The sequence below is a fragment of the Columba livia genome, chromosome 1 (assembly GCF_036013475.1).
Source record: "Columba livia isolate bColLiv1 breed racing homer chromosome 1, bColLiv1.pat.W.v2, whole genome shotgun sequence".
In the NCBI taxonomy this organism is placed as follows: Eukaryota; Metazoa; Chordata; class Aves; order Columbiformes; family Columbidae; genus Columba; species Columba livia.
The window spans coordinates 93,637,174-93,662,260 of NC_088602.1; the positions used below are offsets into that span (position 1 = coordinate 93,637,174).

Genomic DNA, 25,087 nt, shown 5'->3' on the forward strand with positions numbered 1-25,087 from the left:
GAGAGGAGTCCATTACACATACATTGACAGGAAATACTACCTGATTTTGCTATCAAAGCATTCTAAGACAGAGTAGCACCAATTCATATTCATAATGGAAAACAACTTGACTCTTCGCATTGGGAACGGATTTATAGAAGACTCTCGAGACACATGAAGTATGATACAGTTAAACAGTATTATCAGTGTTGGGAGATCTTCTGTAGAGCCATTCAGTAGATCTTTCCTTAAGGAAAACATACACCTGTAAGACACCAGACACTAACACTGCAACTGAAAGGACAGCAAGCATGAAGGACAACCAAATCAACTGGGTATTCTCAGGACATAAACTACATGGCAGAGACTTGAGCTGTGTGCCACGAAATGGAGTGACAAGGTACCATGCAACTATCCATGTACTCAAGCCGTATGAGGAGCGGCTAAAGTCACAGGGTTTGTTCAGTCTGAAGAAGGGAAGACTGAGGGGATATCTCATGGTGGCTACGGCTTCCTCACAAAGTGAGGAGGAGGGGTAGGCGCTGAGCTCTTCTCTTCGGCAACCAGTGACAGAACCTGAGGGAATGTCAGGAAGATGTGCCAGGGGAGGTTCAGGTTGGACATGAGGAAAAGGTTCTTCCCCCAGAGGGTGGTGGAGCACTGGAACAGGCTCCCCAGGGAGGTGTCACGGCCCCAAGCCTGACAGTGTTCAAGAAGAGACTGGATAACACCCTCAGACACACGGTCTGAACTGTGGGGTTGTCATATGCAGGGACAGGAGTTGGACTCGATGACCGTTGTGGGTCCCTTCCAACTCAGGACATTCTATGGTTCTACAATTCTATGCGTATCAAAGAAACGATGGTCAAGTCACAAAATATGTTAGGAATGGACCACATTCTTATCTTCACTTACTAGAGAAAGATGTCTGCTGTTCTCAGAACAGGGAAGGAAAACATGCTCCTGATATAACACCCTTTGCATTTGCAGCACAAACTTCTGAATGTTCTGAAAGTTCCAATCGAATGGTCAGATTTTCTCCAGAAGGATCCAGAACAAGGCCTCAGTTGCTGGCTGCTCAGTATTGTCAACATTCATGACAATCCTAAGACTGATGACCAGCTGATAAACTCAGACACAGGTACTTCATACTGTTGTATGGAAAAATTAGACATTGAAGTGTGTTGAATTAAGATTCTGACATACGGTCACAGAGGTACGGAAGTTCAGAGGTGAGAATGAAACCTCATCTATAGACTAGCCCACGGTTTGTAACGACTGCAGTTTGCATGGCACGTATGTTCATCTGATGGAAAGAAAAGTCCTGCGTTACCTAAGTCTAAAGGGGAAATTTAAGCATGAAGTTTCTGATAATTTTAAAAATTTCCTTGCTTTAATGTATTTGAGTCCAGACCCTTAACACCGGTTTCACTCATTGTCTAGGGTGGATGAACTATCAAAGACATCCAGTAGCTTTGTGTTGGTCATAGCAAGCTATGTATCGTACATGTGCTATGCACACACTATTTTTACATTTAGTACTTCAGTCACCTTTTTCCTCATGAATGGAATAAAACAAAAAAAAGCACCACAGTATACCAGGGTAGGCATACGGAAGCAAAAACACCTCCATTCATAAATTAACTCCTTTCCCAGTCAGACTCATATTTTATAAAAATAACTCTTGTCCCTTCTGTTTTAAATGGTTAAATTATTCACTCTAGCCAAATATTTTATATTGCAAATTTTAGCCTGAAGCATTTTGTTTTTATAGTCAGGTTATGAAGCACTGAAGTTAGAAGGTTTTAATAGAAAGGCTGACAGACCCTGAACTACAGCAAAGCTACTGGGTGCCACTATAATAAAGTTCATGTGTAAATGTGTATAAGTCATTGATTTTCTGTAATATAGGAAACATATGCTTTAGTTAACTACTTCTGTAAAATACCAAAGTTTTATAGTTAGCAAATATTAGGAAATGGTAACATTAAAAAGGAGATATATGAGGTGATGAAGAAGACTGGTTCTTCATTTTAATACTGATGACAGGACACTTGATTCTCTCTTGAGAGCAATACTCCTAAGTTCTTGCTTTAGAAATCAGTTTTTAACCTTAAACAAGAGTTGGAAAAGGGATAAAGTGACCACTGAAACAGCACCAACAAAAAAAGCAGAAGAGGATTTGTCACTTTTATTTATTTTTCCCCTCCTCCCTCTTCCCCAGCTCCTTCAAAATCAAAACAAATTAACTCAATTGTTAGACAAACAAAACTGACACTTTCTTCACTGCTGAAGACTGAGTCTTAAGTTTCCTAAGATTATGAGTGAAATGAGTGCAGTATACTTAATCAGCTCACTAAAAGACGATATTCACCATATGTGTACTAGATTTCTTAAAACATATAAATAATCCAGCATATATGAAGGATACGTTTACCATTATATTAGTGTTGAAGAACTGTATTATGCATTCAGTCATTCAATGCATAGAAGACATAGTTAAAATCTGAATTTAATGAAAAACCAGAAATTTTGAGACAAATTAGAATGAGATACCTCATATCCTGGTAGTGATCTAACCGACTCCACCACTGCCAAGGACACCAGGTGTTGAATAAAAGGAATTCTCTGGCCCAAGTTGGAATGTAGAGGGATGGCGAGATGTAGCGTGGATAATGCACAGCCCATGGGACTGAGCCAAACATTTCCACCACGCCCTGGGGAGGGAGAGAATAAAAGTTAACTCCAACTGAAGAAAAAAATATTTATTAAAAAGATCACTTTGTTAATGCAGACAGCTACAAAAGAGAAAGATTAAATAGCATCCGTCCAAGAATTTACCGTGAGTCCTGTAATGAAGATTCCAAACTAATTTCGAAAGAATGGTTAAAGTGTAAAGCTTCTCCTTTAAAAGAAACCCAGCAGGTTGTTTAATGTGCATGCTGCTACTCAGTTTCCTAAAATGTCCTAAATGTCTTGCTTCCAGGATTTTCCTGGCATCTTGTGATATACATATTTAAAAAAAAAATAAAAGATCTTGTTTGTTTGAGTCAAGAAGTCTTAGTGAAGATGCTCTGTGTGCATCTAGAAATCCACCCACATTGTGAATCACAAGCTAGATCTGTACCAAAAGCCAGGTAACCAGCTTCATGTAGATCTGTGCTCAGAAGAGCTTATAGGCTGGGCACTGTGTTCTTCTAATAAAATGAACACGGCTTTTATATCAGTGCTAGCACCTTCCTGGGAAAGAGACGGAACTTGCTTGTATATCTGCAAAAGATTGTCAAAGTCCACATGACAGTTCAAACAGGTCCTGCAGACTCAAGGAACCTCTATCTCAGAGCAAGTCAAGACCCAGTTTTGTTAAGTTAAATCAAAAAGGAGTTCTGATTTGGAAGCCTGACTCGTATTACACTAATGTAGTGATGGCAGTTTCCAGGACTGGGGAGACTTTTTGGCAGAAACTAGAAGACCACTAAATCATTTCTGCAAAAGCCACCAAACATCCTGAAAATGTTTACGTTGGTCTCTGTTCACTTAGGTTTTGAGTTTGAATCTGCAGTTCAAGAAGAAGGAGAAGAGGACACGATTAATCTGTAGATTATATTACAAAAATACTGATAATGTATCTTTAAGGCAGCTAGGTGACATTAAAATGTCCCATCTCATATAGTTAATACACTTTCATTAGTACTAGAAGAAAACTTACCTTTTCCTTGTGTTTGTCGAACAGCAACTGCTATTAAACCCATCTCCTCAGGCAACTCGAACACTAACCTGTCAATTAGGAAAAAAATAATCCTGTTGCTTATCAGCTGGAACACTAAAGCTACATTCATGAAAATCTAGGCTTAAATATCAGGTAATATTTTATGCTAACATAGCGCTACCATTTATCAGTTTTCAGTTAACATTTATTCTTGACCAAAAAGCATTAGAATATTAAAAAAAGATTAACTGAAAAATGATCATGTAAAACATTACTATATCCATTACACTGGAAAAAGTTATGGCCACAGTTAATTTAAGGTGCTTTCTGATAACATACGTTTTGTATTTCTTCACATTTTCTTGAAGTGCTTATTTTTTGTGTGTCACTATCTTCAGTAAGTGACAACTAGCAATTCTAGACATTTGTTTCTACTTACAGCAAATTTTTGTTCATACTACAGAATATAAGAGCAGCAGTTTCTGATTATTTAGAAAACCAATATGGTGGCAATAAAGCAGTTTAAAAGATACACTATCCCCTGAGAACTAATTATGATTTAACTACAGTAAATAAATCTACACCTTCTGAGAACTCTAGAGAACACTGGCTTATTTTAGGCTTGTGTTCTGCTTTTAAAATAGTTTCACTTAAAAGAATAGTAACTTTCCTCCGGGGATAAGTAGAAAGTGCACTTTAACACCAGCAAATGAGTCAATGCTAGACTTAAAAAAAGAAGAAAAAAACCCAACTGTGAGAACTTAATTCAAGCCACTTTAAAACAGATCTGAACTGTACTATGATCCCTCTCCATGTCACATTTTCAGGAAGTTATTTAGCAGATAAAACAGATATTCAAGATGTTGCCAGCAAGGTAAACCCAGAAAGTGATGTATAGCCTAAAAACCTACTTCTAATATCAAACTTCAAATATCACGTTGTTCATTCCTATAAAAGTGATCTTGTCTTGGAGATAAGCACAGTCCAAATCAGGAAGAGCACTGTTCAGATTTTTTTCCTCTGAATTTCAGATATATATGAAAGGCGTTTCAAATTCTGCAATCAAACAAGTATCCATGGGCGGCAGGGACCAGCTGCAAGGCCAAGTGTTACTGCCCTGCCGCCCAGAGACACTTGGGGCTTTAGGCCAGTGACAAGATGAGGATCTACCCATCTGCTTTGCAGGTTGAAACGTGGGGCTTCAGTAGCTCTTGGGGCTCTATCGGTACCAAAATGCAAGTAGGACACCCCAGGTTTCAGAATATCTTTCAAATAGCTGACTTGCTTTCATAGTGATCAAAATGGGAGGCTATTAGAGAACCCAAGCAAAGCCTGGACCACAAACATCTTTGCTAATAAGAAATACTTGAACTGACAGAAGCTGTAACAAGCTCCACCCTGTTTTCTCACATTATTTCTGAATCGGTGAGACATTGTCATGGAGCAGTAGCCAGAAGATGTCTTTGCCTGTGCCCTTCCAGTTACTGTGAAATAAGGCTCAGTAATTCTTTCCTTTGGACCCTATGGATTACACACAGGGACGATGCTCACCTAACCAAACTTCAACATTTAAAATACACCTCTTCTTATGTCAAGACCTGGGAAAAACCCTCTGTAGCTCTTTAAGTCCATGAGGCTTCAGCCCTGTATTCTGGGAACAGCATGATTTCAATTACACCACCAAGTTCATGGTTTTGCAACATGAAAATCTAATTTTGATTTGGAAGCAAGGTTAGGAAGAGATTATGGGCTTTGTCAAAACACACGGATTTCTGTTAGTTCTCCATTCACATATTTGTTTTTAAATAGGAAAAAAAAAAAAAGTCATATGCTGCCATGATGGGAGGAAAATAATCAGAGCAGGACAAAAAGTTAATTATGAACCCAAAACACAGGCTTCTAGAACAAAGAGGTATGATTAACAGAACATATGAATGTAGCTATTAGAGGCTTGGCAGCAGGCAATAACATATTAAATGCAGAGACCGAGTTTGTACTTTTAAGGGCCATGAAGAAATTCTTTAACAGACACAAGATGGGGAAGTTGTTAATACCCAGACTGATACAGCAAGAGACAGATAGATTTAGTTTTACTACTTCCTGAGATTGTGCTGGAATTACCATGTAGCCTATGATAATAAAAACCCCCCCACAACCACACCCCCAAACTTCAGAGCTTTGTAAATTGTGTGTGCTCGTTAGGTTTTTTTTCTGGGAGAAACAACTTGGATTTTCCTTACCAGAAAGAGTAACCGTACGTGCACTTTTTTACATATTGACTTCCTTTCTTTTCTTTCAACTTAATCAGTTGCAGATTTAACAATTCCATTTTTCTGCAGAGCGACTTAATCACAGTGCTCACCACATTCTCCCCCAAAAATGTTTGTCTTCAAGAAATTCTCTGTGCTTTTTTGTGCTCTTTAACTAACTTGCTCTACATATCAAGTGAAAAGACCACATTGAGATACAAGAGCAGGGAAAAAATGAAACGTCTGAAGACAAATTTACCCATCAGGAAGAGCATGAGACGACATCTATATGACCACAGAAGATGATACTAGAATTTTAGGTACTTTTTTTTTCTGCTTTGAACGTTTTGGTGGCATTTTCTAAAACGTGAGCAAGGCACTTCTGGTATTCAAGGATATTAAACCACCTGAAATACTGAAAGAGAGATTGTAGCACAATTTATACAAATACCACCCCTCAACACTGCCGCCCTGCAGTGCATACTATGAATGCTATCAAGAGTAATAAACGATACTTAATTAGTTTATAGAAATTTCAAGTCTAAGGAGGACTCTGTCTTCATGCCTAGTCAATACAATGACTTTTCTTCCTACATGAACGTAAAATGGGAATTGGAACCACAAAAACTATGTTTGAATAATGTTAACGGCCTGACAACTATAAATTTCATTGATGTTGTGGGTTTAAGGTTGAAACTCTCATTAATGCATCCTGCTGTGTTACAGTATTGCAGAGGTATTACAACAGGCAGCATTACATTCCAGATGTTAAAATAACCTGGGCACAAGCGGGTAAGTTATGAACAGCTTTATCCCTTCATTTCAAGTTCCTTGTCTGAAAATCTCACTCTCAAATACCTTGTTTATAGAGTACTATAAAAGCAACATTAAAACAACCTTTCCGTTTTTAGTCAAATGGAAAGGAACACGCCTTTTGACCAGTTTCTTGTATTATTTTGGACAGAAATGTGCTCTGAGCACTTGCTTTACTACTTTATATCCACTGTTTCTGTCACGTCCAATTTGAAAATGAGCAGTGTGCCTACTAATATTTTTCCCAAACTTTCCTCTATTGCTATCCATCTCCTTTTCACAGCCCTCAGCTGCATGACGCTGGGTCTGATTCCACGCTCTGTGCACTGACTGGCCTGCCCGAGGGCACGCTGACCAAGCAGAACAGGCAACTCTTGCGTCCATGCTATGGACTCCTTGGTGGGAGCACTGCTCTAAGTCTCTCTCTCCTACCTGGTAGCCTGTTTTCATGTGAACATGAATACTTGAAGGAGCTCAAAGATATGGAGGTCTTCTGTAAAACAGGCAGTAGACTGAGAGCTGGTGGGCCATGATCAGAGAAGTGGGATCTCTCCCCATCAGATCATGGTGGGAGTTTGTTACAGAGCACCTAATCAGAAGGAAGAAGTGCAAAGAGCCTTTTTGAGCAACTTCAGGAAATCTGCAGATCACAGATCCTGATTCCTATGGGAGACTCCCATCTTCCAATAGCTGCTAAAAGGCAAAGTGAGATGCAAGCAATCCAGCTGACTTGTGGGGGGCACTACGGATAAGCTCTTAACACAAATATTCAGTGATCAACTAGAGTGATTGACTCCTTGATCTGCTACAAACAAGGGAGAGCTGACTGGGGAGGCGGAAATCTGTCACAGCTTCGGCTGTAGCAACCATCAACCGATGTTGTTCAGAATCCTGAGAGGAATGAGGAAGGCAAGTAAGAGGTACAAACCCTGCATTTCACAAGAGCAGAATTCAGTTTATTCAGGGACCCGATAAATGGGATCTTATGACAGGGAACTCTGAAGGGCAAGGGAGCTCAACAGATCTGGTCTTTAAAGACAACCTCCCACAGACAAAGTAATGGTCCATCACAATACTGAGGAAAATAAGTCAATGAACAAGGAGTCTGGTTTGGCTAAAAGGGAATTCATGATTGTAAACAACAAAACTAACACCCCTCCCCCGCCCAAAAGCCCAACAAATGTACAAAAGAGATGGAAGCAAGGAGAAATGCTACAAAGGAGAAATACAGAAACACTGTCCAGACAAGCAAGGATGATGTTAGGAATGCCGAAGCTCGACTGTCATAGAGGCTGTCGAGAAACACGGCCACAGGAACTTCCACTGCTACATGGTAAGAACAAACAAGGAAAATACAGGTTTGCAGCTGACTGAGGCCAAAGCACAGCAGACACACATAAGACTGAGTTATTCAACATATTCTTTGCCCTGGTCTTCACCAACAAGGTCTCCCAGGCTTTTACATATACAGACAGCATTCAAGAAGAAGAGGGAATATCAACAGTAGAAAATAATTGATCTAATAAATCTCTTGAGAAATCTTGACTCATAAAAGTTGATGAGCACAGATGAGATGCATCAGAGAGTGCTGAGAGGACTGGCTGATGGCACATCAAGGCTGGTTTCTATAACCATAGTCATGGAGGTCAGGGGAAGTACCTGATGAATGAGGAAGGGAGATGTTGCGGCCACCTTCAAGGTGGTCTTTCACAGCACCCCTTTATCCTTACTAGGCTATTGTGGTCTAGATGGATGCACTACCAAATGAGCGAAGTGTCCAGATTCTGGGACTGAAAAATAATGGTTTGTACTCTACCTGTAGGCTGGATACAACTGCAGTTGCTCAGGGGTTTATCCTGAGACCCATCCTCTTTAATATCTTTATATCTTTACCAATGACCTGTAGGAGGAAATGGCATGCACGTTAACCAACTTTGTGAATAACATCAAACTATGAGGATAACTAAGCACTGGAAAAATAGGATGCCCAGGAAGGTTGCGGAGTATTTCTGTCCTTGGAGGTTTTCAAGATCTGACTGGAGAAAAACCTGAGCAAGCTGGTCTGAATTCACTGTTGACCCCGTTTAAAAGAAGGAGTTTGGATTACAGATCTTCAGGGATCCCTTCTAATCTGAATGATGCTTTGACTCCAGGAAATGTAGAGAAACTCTGGTGTTTCTAGCTGTCCTTTAAGTTTGGTTGAAATAAGTCAGCAACTAACCATTAGCTATTAATTACTAACCATTAGCTACTAATTAGCAGTTTAGCCCTCAGGTTGTTCATTGGAATCCCCTAGACCAAGTAGAATCCTAGAGTAAAGTAATTTTCACACTCTCTTACTAACCTAAATACTTCTACTTAATTTTATCCATGTTCCACTTTCCATGCAGTATTTTATACACAATCAGGTACAATATGCAGGCTCCCAAAAGATTAACATCTACTGCTGAGACAGGTAGAACACCTAAACTGTTAATCCTACCAAGGCTTATTTAAATGATAGGAATCTTACTGCTCTGCACTGTTAGAACTTTGCCTATATCCGGCAGGCAAGATATGTGCCAGGATACACTATTACATGAATGCACTCTTCTGTTCTATTGCAAAAATTCATAGCTTCTTTCACTTTATAGTGGGTTTCCCTATAGGAATGTTAGTATAGAAAGGAAATTCTCTTTGAACTCTTTAGATACATTGAAGTCCTACACCAGTGAGAAAAAGCAAAAGGTATTACAATGTCCTAGACTTGTGGAAAACTAAAAAATACCTGAATCTTGGACTCCTAGTTCCTTACACCTTACTTCAATAAATACTACAAGAAGAAGATTGTCCTATCCTAGTTGTGACATTTTCAGCAAGGAATAATCTATTGATACCATGAATTACAAAGGCTACCAGCTTATATATACTTTGGCTAGCCGATTAGTCCTAGAGAGCAATGCACTAACAACAATATAGTTTCAACAAAACTGCTATATATAGGAAGACAGTAAGTAGGGCAAAGTCATGTGAGTTATTTTTCAGCTGGATCAATGCTCTGATCTGGCTTCCTATAAATGAACACTGCTGTTGGCAAAAGGGAAGCATCAGTAAAAGAGGCCAGTGGATAGAAGGGAAGACTAAACCACCTCTTTCTTACCACCCACGTACTTATGCTTGATTTAAATCACCGTATTACGGTCTCAGAATAGTGCACACTTTGCCTGTGGAATTGCTTCGAGAATCAGGCCTGCTGAACAGCAGGGTAAAACTCTACCATTAAATGCTCATTTTTTCTGCTCACCGCATTTTTCAGCTAGCAATTTTCTTGTCTCTCTATTTTTATACCAGATATTTTATAATTAGTCCTTTGTATATGTTTATAGGCTTTTCCTCTTAAAAAAAAAAAAAAAAAAGAAAAAGAAAGAAAAAAAAAGAATTTTAAAACACAGTACCATACAGCCAAAGGTGTCAGGAAACATACCCAAATAAGAAAGGACTCCAAAAAATTGGTTTGCCAACAAAATGCCAGTAAAATTTGAAACCTGGGTTCAGACACACTGGTAATGTGCCAAAACTGAAAACTTAAAGAACTTCTTTATTCAGTAAATCAGCTTCTCTGTGAATATCATCAAGACCACAAAGTTACAGTAAAGGACGGAAGTTTCCAAGGGAGATGTGAGGAGAGTTTAGGAGTTTAAGTTGTTTCAATTTTTAATTTGAAAAGCAAAAACCTCTACCATTTTGAGCATTTTTTTCCCTTATAATAAGCAATCTTTCCAATTCATTACCTTTCTCTATTTGAAAAGCTACCTGAAGCATACTGAAAAGTTAACATAGGACAAATAGAAACAGAACAGATTTCATTAAAAAATGAACTCCAGTGCCAAGATTTAAGAAGCAGAATAGTTACTGGAATGCAATGAAACTTATTTATCATAACATGTTAAGAATAGAATCTTTAGAGGGGAATAAAAAGTTATAAACATATTGATCAAAACCAGATCTAACTACTCTTGTCCAAAGTAAAGCACAGTATGGATGCTATTAAAAACTTACATACAGATCATTGCAGCCTGTACTCATACCACTTTTAACAGTAATTTTATCATACTTCTTTAGATAAGAGCGTACAAGTTTGGTCACTGTCTGAGGAGGAAACCTTAAAGTAATGCCACACAGTACAAGAAGAAACAACAGCATTTCAGTAAGGTGGTCAATCTATTTTAAATCAGTGTTGGATTCACTAACTTATAGCATGAGGCATTACAAGCATTAGCATCTCAGAAGTAATGTCGTGATTCTGAATTCATACAATATTACTTAAAGTCACCTTTCAGATAAAACAGTAAACCGAGAACTCTTTGAATGCACTGCCATTTTTAACTTCATATTCTGGCCAATTTCTAGTCTCGGCAACTACATTTCCTTATGAATTTTTTCTGCAATTTACTAAGACAGCACTTAATTTCCTGCCTTAAATTGTGCAGGGTGTTAAATAATTGCTGCGTTCCACCAGAGAAGTGATGAAGCTATTCCCAAGTAGCCACTCGAACCATTACGGCTAATTTAGAATAAAAGACACTGGACATATCATGGAAATTAAAGCAAGTATGAAAAAATAACTCTATGTGAGCAGAACCAAGCTGCCCTCCCTGGATCCTTCACAGAGGTTTCCATTGCAAACTGGGAAAAATTAAAGCATTTCAAGAAAACCCCATCCCTTCATTGCTAAGCAATTGTAGAAGACCTGCAAAATGAGTTATAACACTTATTTTCATTAGATTCATATTTTTTCCTTTATCCTTTTGCTATTGAAAGTTTAATCAAAACTAATCATACTTAAAATCACAGAAGTGATTCCTACTAAGGAGCATTTGAAGATTCGTCTGTGAATTGCTTTTCTTTCTTTTATTTTACACTTGCAACATACATCGGGCTCCAAATTTAGGCCCTGGTGGTTTATGATGGTAATGTGTTTGCTGCTATAAACCTAAGGATGTAGTAAATTTCTCGTCTTCTAACCCAATGCTAACTGAAAAACCATTTTATTTTCTCTCCTCTTTCTAAAGGTACCCTCAATGGCTCTCCTGCACTAAAACAAGAAGTGGCATGTTTTTACATTGTTAGACATTTCTTTTGTCTGTAGATCAGATTTTACCTTTGGGGGACCTGTCAGTTAGTTTAACATTCTTTCTGAAAAATATTTTTGACACGAAAAACAACTAACTACAAGGTCATGTAAATTCCTTAGTTACCACTGTTTTCCTTGGTCAAAAGCATCTGAGCTTTAACTTTAAAATTTCCATGTATTTTCAAGTAATTTAAAAGTACACACAGAACTTCTTGTAAGTTCTAAACATTTTTCATATTCCTATTTTTAAGATACAGGGTACTCTGTACAATGCAAGTTACAAGCACCATAAGATGGCAATTTTAACACACTATTTGGCATTAAATCAAATCTCCATAATTTTGCCCAGGTGCTACAACCATTATAAACCAACTATGGCTTCATAAACTGGCAGGTAATGCACAATTATTTTACTTGTGTGTCTTCTTTTTTATGAAGCCCTGAGAAATAAAACATCTTTGGAAAAACAAAAGTGTTACTAATATGTTTTTGCTGTGCAAAAGCAATCAAAAGCACTGTACTTCTAAAAATGTCAATAAGCCCAGAATTTAGTAAAAATAACTCCCACAGAAAAAAATGTCATTCCTTCTTCTTGATTAAAAAACACTTAGAAAACAGAGATTCAGAAAAGTCACTGCTTTTCTTGCATTTGATGAACTTGAAGTAATGAGGCTACACGGGATATCGTAAGAAGAACCTTCACGAGGCATAAAAGTCCTATATGCACTTTAATTCATTGTTGAGCTGACTTGAAATGAAGCATTGAGCTGGGTTATAAATCCTGAATATTACGCTTCAACATCCCTAAATAGAACTTCCCTGCAATTTCTTGTTCCCTGTCTGAAGAAAGGACTGACGATACTTCAGCTTTAATCTGATTTCAAGTTGCAGATCATGTTAGAGATAGTAATCCAGGAAAATTATTGGGTTTTTTTTATGGTGAATAAAAAAAGACAATAAAAACAATAGCTGAACTCATTTGGCTTTGTATTCATGCGTCTAATAATTAAAACACAAAAAACGCTCTCATCAAGTACCAGAGTCTTATGCTCACTGCTTCCTCACAGTGCCAACAGAAACCACAAGATTTCTAAATTCAGTATTGAAGCATACAGCACTTTTCTCCTGCAAGAGCCAACATCTAAAAACATATAAATAAAGAACAGAAAAGTTCTGTTTCCAAATATGTTGTTAAATATTTTTAAACCCCCTACTATTAGACTGTGCCAACTTGAAGGCAGACTCCAATAGTTAATTTCATGGGTGATTAAGAATGGATTTCAAAATAAGGAAGTTACTTTATGCTGGCCACAGCATCCTCCGTAGACTCCAGAAACAGTCATCATAATGTAGACTTTAACCACAGACTCAACACAAAATGTAGCTGATATTCAAATCCTGAAACAGTGGATTCTCTTTGTCAGGGCGGGTAGGAGAAAACCCTAAGGTCCCCATGTGGCCTCATTGCTTCAGATTCTTCAAATGCAAGGAAAGCAGTGCCTTCCTACTTCTGTAAAGTTCAAAGGAATGCCCAGCTTGAGACAATAAAAGACATACAAATACCTCTTACAATGAGAGGTGGATGAATGGGTAAACCCTTATCTGGAGAGAGCTGACATTCACATGGAGAGGGTTGCATGACCATCCTGGATCATGTAGCCAGATCACACTTGCTGCTTAAGCAGCAGCTGCCAGGGGGCAAGAAACCATATAGGTCCCCAGGTAAATCTATACTTTGATCTTGGCATCGTGACACTTTCCTGAGCGATGACCACTGATGTTTGCACATACTGGCTGATAAAGTCTGAATACACCAAACATTGTCAAAGAAAACATGCCTTCATTCTTCTATTACCTTAATAAACTCAGGAATTACTTGCAAATACTGACAAATATAACGAGTCAAATTCTAACTGCATATCACTATAGAGTATTTCAACCTTCTTGTATGAAAACCAAAGAAAACTGTAGGATAGCTCACCCCCTACCATTCCTCCTTCTCCCGCATCTCTGCTGCAGAATTACTGTGTTATAGTATTTCAACAGCCAGGGTCTGGTTACAAGTCCTGTTATCCATTGCTAGCCCTGAAACGGATGTGTTTGATATGTCATTCTTGCATTTGTTTGTCAGGTATGTAACCAGTACTCCCAGAATAATACTCAAAACCTCTCATAAATCACTTCTGAACCTTCTGCTAGACCTCTGGGTCCTCCTTCACCTATTTTTGTGTGCATTCTTTAGCTGTAAATTGAAAGAAAAATACAGGCGTAGAAAAGAAACTTTCTCATTCAGCTTTACTGAGACATTTCTACTAAACAGGTGTTCGGTAGACACCAACACTTGAATTGTGTCAGATGTGGAGCCTTAGCAGAGGTGTTCTGGGCTAGTAAGTGAATGAGCAGAACCATTTGGATCACATGCAATAGAAGCAAGCATCAAAGAGAAAGAGGAAGACTTGAAGGATTAGTTATATGATACTACAATGCTTAGCAGTACTTAACACTAAGCAAGCGAAACTGTGAGACAGACATGGTGGTATTTTCTTCTAAATGAAACAGTAAGGTTTTATCCAAGGTTAGGGTGGTCTGTGGTAAATAATTCCTTTGGCTGTGGAGAAGGGAAAAAACAGACTGGGAATAATATCTTAAATGGGAAGCATCAGCACTGACATTTATATGGTACTACATGAAAATGCTTGGAAATAGAAAAGAATAAAACAAATGCATGTATGGAAGAACAAAAACCCAGTAGTTAGCACATTTGTGCAAAGCAAAAATCCACCACACCAACAGAAGGCTATCTCCCAGTACCCAGCTTTGTAACCATGAGCCACAGTTGCATGGAAGCAAGCTGAAACCCTGCTCTAACAACAGGTCAATGCTGTAGGGCTAAGATGTAATTTTACACACAGCCGCAGAGGGCTGGAAGAAAACACAAGTGCTATGCAAGTCTTTATCTCTTCCTCTTCTATGTTTGGAAAAACTTTCTCCAGACTATTCATACGAAACTTATAATGATGGTGAAACGACAGCTTACTTAGGCAAACTACCTTTCTTTAGCAATTTCAAAGGAAAAATTACTTCACCTGTATTTTTTGCATTAAAACATTGTCCCATACTCGCTGAAAACGGAGAAACACCCATTCATTTTGTTCCCAAAAGGGACCATTGACTTGAGCAAAGGTTTCTTTGCACCACTCTTGTCTTCTTTCGATGAAAGAAACATAGTTCTTTTCTATCCCACCCTCCCCGTCTAAGGAATCATGTTTCCTAGGTCCTGAACTATTTCCCTTTTTCTGCTTTGTACTGTGCCCAGCAAATCCACACCTCCTGAAGCCTGGTGCTGAAAACTGGACCTATGACTCCAGTTAAGCACTCCCACTGTTGAGCAGAACTGACATTTTACATGGAGTGCATTTTTAAGGACTTTTGTCTGAATTTCAGTCTCAGTCCTCACCTCCTTCGTTACAACAGTAAGACTTTCTTTTAACCTATATTCAATTCCTGACTCAAACTGCCAGAACCTCTCTTAAAAACAGATATCCAACCACCCTATCTTCATTTAATAATTCACATCTGTTTATTACTCTGTTACACCCACAAAAAGCTGCATCCTAATTATTTCAGGCCATCGTTTGATTCTTAAAGATTGTTTAGAGTTTGAAACCTACCTTCCTACAACCTGACCTGGTAAGTGAATCAGCAGAACCACTAAAGCCACATGCCACATAAACAAGTATGAACATTGCTCACGTGAAATCAGAAGAACACAAGGGATCTTTGCAAACACTACCAATACTGAACATATGATTTGGGATGCTGAAGCTCTAGGGAGCGAGGTCAATAACTTTAACCTTCAACAACACTTTAGATGCTCCGCACTTTGCATGAAGTAGATTAAACTAAACCATGACTAAGAAAAGAACATCCAATACAGCAGAAATGGAAACAAGCTGATCAATTAAATGGGTCTTTGTGCCACACCAGCCCTAGCTGTAGAACCTTAAATTCTTTTATTCCAAGAAAAAGTAAAAAGAAATTTCATAACTGGTATATCGGCCCAAATAAAGTGATTTTAGGGAACTACTTCTCACTCTCCCTGAGTGCTAATGGCAAACATGCCATTCCTAGGCAAAGCGTTTGGATTTTTTGAAAAGTCAGAGCTATTTCCCAAGCCCAAGAAGCTTTAATGCAACAGGCAACTTGTAAACAATCATGGAGTTTGGATAAAACATGATCCAAAAGGTCATAAGCTGCTTTTAGACTTTAGGGATTTTAGGTAATGCACACTCCACATAGGTCTTAATTCTAAGAAGGGTGTTTAAACACTTCAGCTGTGATACTAAGGAGTTAAGCATCTAAAAGGAAAAAGATCACTGAATTAAAAAATACCACCTTCTCCATTAGCAGAAATTTAACAGGAAACCCTTCAAGTAATTAATAAAGTTGCAGTTGTAAATGTCAAGTGTTTGCAGCTGTCTGTCTCCTCACCTTTGACAATATACTTACTGTTAAATAAAACTGAGAAAGAATAAGGTGAGGAAATACTCTTCCCTTCAGGTATTTTTTCTTTAGAGTGGCTTTTTCAACAAGTACTCCATAAACAACTTTGACTTTTCAACCATGGATGCAAGACTAACATAACAGAATACTATATTACTATTCATCCAGAATAAGCCTGTAGATTCATCTTCCTGTCAACCTTGCTTTCTTTTATAGGATGACTTCTCTATTGCAGCAAATATAAACTCCACGTGTTCACTTCTGAGACCCTTTTCACCAACATTCAGTCTAACATCCCACAGTCATCCTGCCCCTGTAGGACTTTTTCTCATTCACAATTTATAAGCTCCGGGCCAGGAATCATCTTCTTTGTGCTTCTATAACTTCCAGCCTCCGAGCCATCACTAAGATGGCTCAAATGACTCAACATGAGAAATCCAAATGGGCCTGGAGTTCACATACTGTAGGCTGACAAGGCCAAGTACAGGTAAAATACAAGGCTCAGACAGCAATGGCACATCTTTTATCTTTGTAGTCCATTCCCCACAGGGAAACAATTCTCTGTCATATATTCTGCTATTAGCAGAATAGAAACTGAATTTTGAGACCAATGAATAAAACAACTACCAGTGAATATATGGGTTCTTACCATGACTATGTCCAGATCATAAATATCCAGGTTTTCCAGAATTCTAGGGGCATTTCCCAGGTGTAGAGCCTAAAGTGTTTCAAGTATCGAGTTGCAGAAGTGCTACACTAATTCCACGGCTATACACCAAAATGTAAGCAGAGCCTGAAGTTTCCTAACAGGCAAGATATATGTTAAGTGCTCAACTTGGGCAGAATACTTTTACATAACAGATACTCTTATGCAGCAAGAAATGGAACATTAATTCCAAAATCAAATGTAGACATGATCATATAGACTGCTGTCAATAGGCAGAACGAGACCTAATTCTTCAGTGGAGTTTATTATTCTACAGATCCTGAAAGCTGAGCCATGCAGCAATGCAGGCCAAACACAACAAAGGGACCGTAACCCTCCAAATGAGAGTATGAGGCACATACTTACAGTGTGACACTACCTGGAAATTCTCGGTGGTTTAGCAACAATAAAAGATGGAACAATGTGTTTTGGTTTGTTTTTTAAATAAACCAAAATCTTCACATCTAATGCAGCAATGGAATGGTTGGATATTGTCAAGTTAAATTTGCTTACTGCCCTGTTAGTATATATTTATTTTTAAATAAATTATGTATAGGGTTATCCATTTTTAAAAGGTACTGTAAAATTTTTTAAATAGTTTTAAATAGAATTTAATAATAATAAGAATTTAATAAGAATTTAAATAGAATAGTTTTAAATAGAATTTGATTTTTTAAATTCTTCCCTCAAGTTACACATTTCAAGCCATAAAACTTACATTAGCTATTTGAATAACAGATAAAGAAAAGCGGCTTCCAAAGTTATCAAACACATTGTCAAGTTCTCAATTTCAAATGCTTTTTAAAAACCCTACAGTCATAAAATTTCTTGGAAGCTTACAAAAAAAAAAAATCTTTGATTATTTCTCACACTCTATCACTACTCTGATTTGATTTTTTTTTTTAATTTGAAGAGTTCATTAACTTTTAGGATACTTCCACAAAGAAAAGATGATCATAAAATATAAAATATGACAAATATGACAGCAGAAGAACAGTTTCTTTATCTGCACACTAAGCAAGACTCACTCTAACTTAAGCAGGTCTTCCAAGGCGGAACAGACACTGTGTGAGGCGTAAGTCTAAACCAAGCTTGCAATATCCTATAGGTATACAAAAACATATAAAAACTGATGGATTTCAGCAACTTAAAAAAATGTTGAGGTCAAAATGAAGTTACTCTCTTAGCCCCCTTTTTGCCAGTGCTTGTGAACATCAGTAAAATACCACAGGCCTTTTCTAGTGAAAAACTTTTGATAATTCAGTTAAACAGCATTCACTAGAAATTGAACAACTTAAAAGAAGTCATATATAATTATAGATGTGCCTTCCCATACGAATGCAAAGGTATTTGCATGGCTGACTAACATCTCTGGACTGTATTTTGATGGTTTTGGTTGTCTTGCAGCTCAGTGAAAACATTATCTGCAAGGCAGTTTGCCATGAGGCCTCATGAAATGCAGCTGTTCGCATGGCTGCCTCTTTCCCAGACAAACTGGGATTAAGTTTCTGTTGCCACAAAAGCTCTGCAATCCCAAGTGTTCTTTTACCCCAGTGTTAGGGCTGTGTATGGGGCTATCATGTGAGGATCGCATAGGCATGGGCAGAGCTCACTTTAGACATCACTTTTATAAGCAAAACTATGTGTGTTTATATATTTTTTTCTCAGATATTTTCATCACAGAAAGAGAAACAAGAAGTTGGATAGGATAAACTGTCACTGTCTATTAATCTGCATGGAATAAGAAAAACTTTATATCGCTCAAAGGGATGTAATAATAATGCTGAAATTTTGGTAAAAGTCCCCCTCTTCAAGTAGTTTTGAATATTCAAAATTGCATGCAATGAATAGTTAAAACTTTGGTTTCAATCTCCTATTATTAGATAAAAATCAATTTGATTTGTCTAGACAGTCAGTATTTGCTATTCAATTCTACTTCGCCAGTACGGGATCTTCCCATAAACAATTTTTCATGTATGCCTTTGTGGATCCAAAGTAAAATCATCATTTTTGTGGTTCAGTTTCCCCATGTTAGTGTGCACTTCACTATTTATCGACAGTGTTTCTAAGAGATCTTGGACATCTAAAGGATAACTATCTGCAAAACATTTAAAAAGACACAGATGGATAATGCTGTAAAAGCGCAAAAGCATACTAGCACCATTTCTGAAAAATGATACAGTTAGTGACTTCGATACATTGGGCATGACTGTTCTACTCCTCTGTGTTATCATTCTGTATAAGTAACGGTATGAAGAGCTTTGCGTGTTTACCAAGGTCCCTCATGCAGCGCAACTTGAAGGACATGCTTTCTTCAGACTGAACTTCTGACTTGCACGGGCAGTGGAGGTCTGTGCATACTATGCCTAATCCCACGGGTGACACAGATCAGTAATGTGTATTTCTAAAAATCAGAGACAATAGCACGATGGTCTAAGATCGAGCTGTAATTATCATGTTTATCACACTCCTCATGGTTGGAGATGAAAGCACTTGGGTGTCAGAGAAACAAATCAAACAGTGGACATGCAAATGACTGCAAAATTATTATGGGAAAAGGTTTTATGTAAAACCTCTTTTTCTCCTATAACCACAGGCATCATGTTCCAGAAATATGACATTGTTGCACGCATTCAAATACACTGTGCCTTTGCCTTAGAGCATGACCAATGTCTGACAGCAGCTCTAACAATGAGCTCCTCTACTGCTACACATTGAAAAGTGCTGTTGATACAGTTTCAAGGCCCTCACAAATTACCAGGTCTAGTTCTAGGCTTCTGCACAGGAGTCATCTGGACTCTCATTTTCCATCCACCTACTGAATGTCAAGGTCAACTAATTTTTCGCTAGTCATGCAAAAGATGCAGAGTAAAACCAGAGCATTTGTCATGTCTGATAATCCAAGGCAAGGTACACAGCAAATTTATAAAGTTCTCAGGTTCATTCCTGGAAGTGACGTCTATACAACATCCAGATCTCATTTCCCTGCAGCCTCTAAGTTGAAATAAATTGTACTATCACGTCTTGCAAATAATTTTCTTGTTTTAATGAGTTACTTCAAAAAACTCTCTCAATCACTTAATTTTGAGAAAAAAAAAATACTACTATTTTTTAGAAAAAATATCTCTACGCTATTAAGTGTGCTCCTTATTAAATTAAGCCTACAAGTAGTTAGTTTCTTTTAGCTCGGTGGTTTACAGTGTTTTGCCATGCTACCACAAACAAACAAAAGCTTTCTGGGATAGTTTCTTTCCACATTCAAAGTTCCTCACATATTTCAAATAAAAAGAGAGGGTTAAAATAGACAGACAACTGAAATGTCTTACACAAACTTATTAACAAGTTTTCTGGAGACCTGCAGAAACACTAGTTACAGTTTCTGTTACCTCCTTCCCCCAATTTTCCTGTTGCTCATCTGTAACTGCAACTTTTATACCTGCTGAACATCACCTTCATTGGCATCTTTTGCAAATGACTGGAATTGCACTATCAGAATACCAAGCTACTTTTCAAGGTAAGCAGTATTATGGCAATATGAGATGAGACGAGATCTTTAATTTAAAAATCCCTTTTTCATTGGTAATAAGCATTCATCAATACAGCATCATACACGTCAATTTTCAGTTTTTGAAAACGAATATGAAAAAAAAGTGAATGCACAAAAGCTTCAAAATGCACCCCCAGCCCCAGGTATTAATCAAAATCCTTCCAGTAGAAGAAGACCATCAACTGAAATAAACAATATAAATCAAAAGATATGGATCCTTGAGATCTGGCTCGGGCAGAACTTTATTTGTTTGCTTGTTTTTATTTTTATTTCAGCTACCAATTGTCACTGAAAAAGATAGACAAGCAGTTTCACTGGTTCAAGCGGTAGGTTTTCTCGAAACTTTACTGACATTCTGTCATTTGCTGCGCTTGGTTTTCAAAATTTTTCACTATTTAACAAACTTCTTTACTTGGAGTTGCTCATACAGCAACAAACTATTGACTTTTGGCTCCTCCTTGTTCATGTGCTGTTTAACATAATTCTACAAAATACTTCACTACATATGGACACATCTAGCACTCGTAATTTGTATACAATAATTAGTAGCTCAAGAATTTGACATTTAAAGGCATTCACCAGTTAGCACTTCACATCCTGAGCTCTATGTTAGAGCTAGTGGCCTTCAAGGCAGCCACACCACTCTCAGAAACTTCCCTCCAATAACTTGGAGATGCGCATTCTACACCATTAGCAGTTCAGCATTCAAATATCACCAGATCTGGTAATGAGAACAAAGAATGAATTGCATAGCATTGCTGGTCTCTGCTTTTATTTTTGCAGACTAGCAAATATTCTACAAAATAACAAGAGCCCAGGGCAACCCCAACCCCTCCTGGACTATAATAAAGACATAAAAAGTCTATGAATTTTCATATTCTTCAGTACTACAGTGAAAAATATTTTTCCCTCAACAACCACAGAGCTTTCTATTCAGAAGAAGAAATTGCAATATCCTTTAAAAAAAATTCACTCTATTGATGACAGTTTTCAAGAAAAAAGATCACACTTTGCCTTCCTTGCCCCTAGGAACCAAGTACATGTATTAAAAAAAAAAAAAAAAAAAAGAAAACAAACAAACAAACAACAACAACAAAACCAACAAAAAAACCCAAAACAAAAGAAAAACCACCAACCCCCCTTCCTACCCCCCCCGACATTTGGGATTGGTTCTTGGGTGCTTTTTAGGCTGGCAGTGCATCAGGAAGGAACATGACCTCCTCCGCTCCATGGCAGGTTAAGCAGCCTGATTGAACATTGCTGCTAATTAAGAGCTCTTGTTGTTTGGCAGGACCACCGGAGTACCTTCTGCACTTGTTCATGACAACAGCACCTCTTGCAGAAATTAACTCTTGATGAGTGCAGACAGGGGGCCCAGCTGGTTCTCCCAAATCCTCCAACTATATAAATGAAGCGTAATAGGAACACTGGTGACTACCAAGGGAAGAAAGGGTATTCGTGACCTCTTTTTAAAAAGCAGAGTATACTTTTACATTGACTTAATTTTCTACATTGGGGGTAGATAATGCAGCTGGGGACTGTGTGAACAGAACTAAAAATCGCAGGAGGTGACAGTGAATAATTCTGTAAGAAATATTTTATTAGGCAAGCTGAAATATAATTTTGTTCAGAGCTTTCAAAAATCAATAAATAATAGTCAATAATCAGGCTACAAAAAAGAAAGTTTCTCAACAAAAGCTGAAGATTAAAAAGGAAACGGTAAAAATAAAGGTGGAGAAAAAGCATTTTATTAAAACTGATTTGATATTTCATTTCTAAATCTCTAGGATGCATTCAGAAGTAATACTCAAAAGGGATGACCCGCGTGTGTAAATAGTACACATTACCCTATGAAACACATACAGAGCTAAATCCTCCACTAAAATACAAGCCACTCCCATTCAGTGGTAGTATTGCAGCATACAGCATCGACTGACAAGTTACTGGCATCTCTGCTGACATTTCTGCAGGTTAGCATGACTTTGCCCATGTGAAGGGGCGCTCCCTGCAGACCTGCCAAGAAACGCGCTAGAAGAGCAATGGCAGAACCTCACTACTGTCTTTGCTCTACTCACTCCGCGTGTGATTGCAGACTTCAGGACAGCTTGTTAACACTACAGCCAAATCAGATTCACAAGGTGACATCTTCCAGATAGAACAAGAATTGCTACCAAGCTTATAACTAAGTAGCAGAAGTGCTGCCTATTAATATATTCTGTTGCCACAGTTGCAAAAAAGCAATTTTTTGTTCCTTTGTATTGTTTCAGAACTTGATCTTTGTACAAAGATCCTAGGCGTCTGCCAGCCTTAACTTGGCTGTTACGAGCTGCAGCTTATGGAGATGTAAGAATAATTATTACTGTTTAAAAATATTTATATCAGTATGGCCTCCTATTTTAAGTAGCAATTAGAAATAATTACATCCAGAAATAACTACATGTGCAAGTGCGTGACCACACCCTTCTGTGCTAGACACCATCAATCAGATATGACAGAAGAATGTGAAAAGTTATGATGACTGTAAACAATCATTTCCCTCAGTAAAAAATAAAATGCATTTTAGACCAATTCAGTCCTTGTATTTCTCTTCTCCCCACTCAGCCCACGTCCCCCGCGCCCCCCTCTCCCCCGCTTTGATTACATCTTGTATGAAGTCTTGATTTAAAGGTAACCGATGTTAGAAAAATCTGAGAGCAGGCAATATATATTTGCTCATTGCAATATATATTTGCTCATTTTGAAGAAAAAGAAGGGACAATATAAAAAGAACAGTAAGCAAATATTTTCATAAAGTGCCTAAGGAGAGACATCTTTACATGTGTTTCACTGGCATGAAAAATGCCACCAGAAACAAATACTTGAGTAACTGTAGGTTAGGATTGCACAAAAATCACCTCTTAACAAATAGCTTCTATTCATACCCTTTCCACTTTTCCACCACAGCTTTAGGAAATGTTTCCTATCTGTTATGACTCCTGTTCCGTCAAATGATCTCTCCACCTCTTCTGGATGAGGGCAAAGGGGGAAGAGAAAGCTGTATGCTGAATCTCAGGCTTTCAGTTAGGAGCATAATTATGTGTTGTAGTGGGCTTCAGATTTCCTCAAACAAGCCCTTTTTCCAAAATCACCAATTGGTAAGTGCTCAAAGGCAACACAGCCTCAATTAAAGGTATCTTTAAGCCATCTGTTAGTTTTGGGAAGAAGGCGATTCAAGTCTCACCATACAACCAGTAATTCTTTTTGCGATGGGAAACAGCTGCAACCAGGCTAAAAGAAGGTATATTCCACAACCTGGAACCGTTAAAAGAAAGAACAGACTTAAACCAAGATTTCTGAACAAATATAAGAGGCAGGGAATTGTGAAAGGAAAAAGTCAGGATCTGGCTAGAGCAGCAGACATTGAAAGTACAGCCCAAGGCTTGAGGAAGGGATTGAAAAATGCCCCTTATTCCAAAAAGCATTCCAGACAAAACTATGGCACTCCATATCATGCCATATGTTACAGCATTGTACTGTAGTCAGCACATAAACTACTTCACACAGACAAAACACTATGTGAAGTAATAATTAAAGCCTCAGTTAGTTCATCAATGAACTTCTATCAGAATGGACAGCCTACAAAAAAAATGCAATGCCAATGTCTCTTAATAGCAAGTGGGCAAATTTAATGTGGATAACTACACATACACTTTCAAAATAATCTCTCTCAAATTCTGTGAGTTTTTTTCTTTAATAATATATTGGGGAAAAAAAATAAAAGAAACTCTGAGGGAAAACTTCCATACTCAAACCTTGTTGCACAGTGGCAACACTGCAGTTAAAGGATCAGAGTCTGGTCTGACTGATTAAAGGTTCGTTTCTTCTGGAGGGAGAAACTTTTAATACCTTCCCACATCAGAAAGACCTTCTTGAGGCAGCATTTCATCTTCAGCTTTCATGTGAATGTCCACCAAGAGCTAAGCTAAACTGTGCTACACGCTATAGAACAATTCTTTCAAACCTGGCCCTAACACCTGGTGAGTCAATAATGTAAGAAATACGATATCATGCCAGGGCGAAGCTTCAGCTAAGTCAGCATCCCAACCACCACAACTACCTGAAACACATGGACCAGAACAAGCACAACGCCACACCTTTCTGGGACAGATTCCCTGCTTTTAATTTGCAGCTCAGAGGCTTCCTGAGCCAAAGGCAGTATCTTTCCATATAACAACCCATGATGGATGTCTTTTCTATGAACTTATCTGTCCAGTGATTTTATTTGCATTTAAGGAATGACTTTTACATCTTTATATACTCTGTCATCAGAAAAGGTATACTTTATACACATGTGTTGCTCATTACATATCTTCCATCTCTCATTCGAAGCTGGCTTCTTTCACCTGCTGACAGCCTGTTTCTCTTAAGTCACACTACTAAATTCTCTCAAAACATTTAGCTGGGACATGTGACACAAAATTCTTAAAAT

At 38.0% G+C, this 25,087-nt stretch overlaps 1 protein-coding gene across 4 annotated transcripts in view; it reads right to left on the bottom strand.

The window, feature by feature from the left end:
* HLCS (holocarboxylase synthetase) overlaps positions 1-25,087 on the bottom strand; it is a 118,254-nt gene that overhangs the window by 6,693 nt on the left and 86,474 nt on the right. For all 4 annotated transcript variants that reach the window (XM_065067743.1, XM_065067748.1, XM_065067757.1 and 1 more), the window contains 2 exons: positions 3,689-3,756; positions 2,536-2,696 (listed from right to left, as the gene is read on the bottom strand). In XM_065067743.1, coding sequence (XP_064923815.1) covers positions 2,536-2,696; positions 3,689-3,756 — 229 coding nt within the window. The remainder of the gene's footprint in view (positions 1-2,535; positions 2,697-3,688; positions 3,757-25,087) is intronic.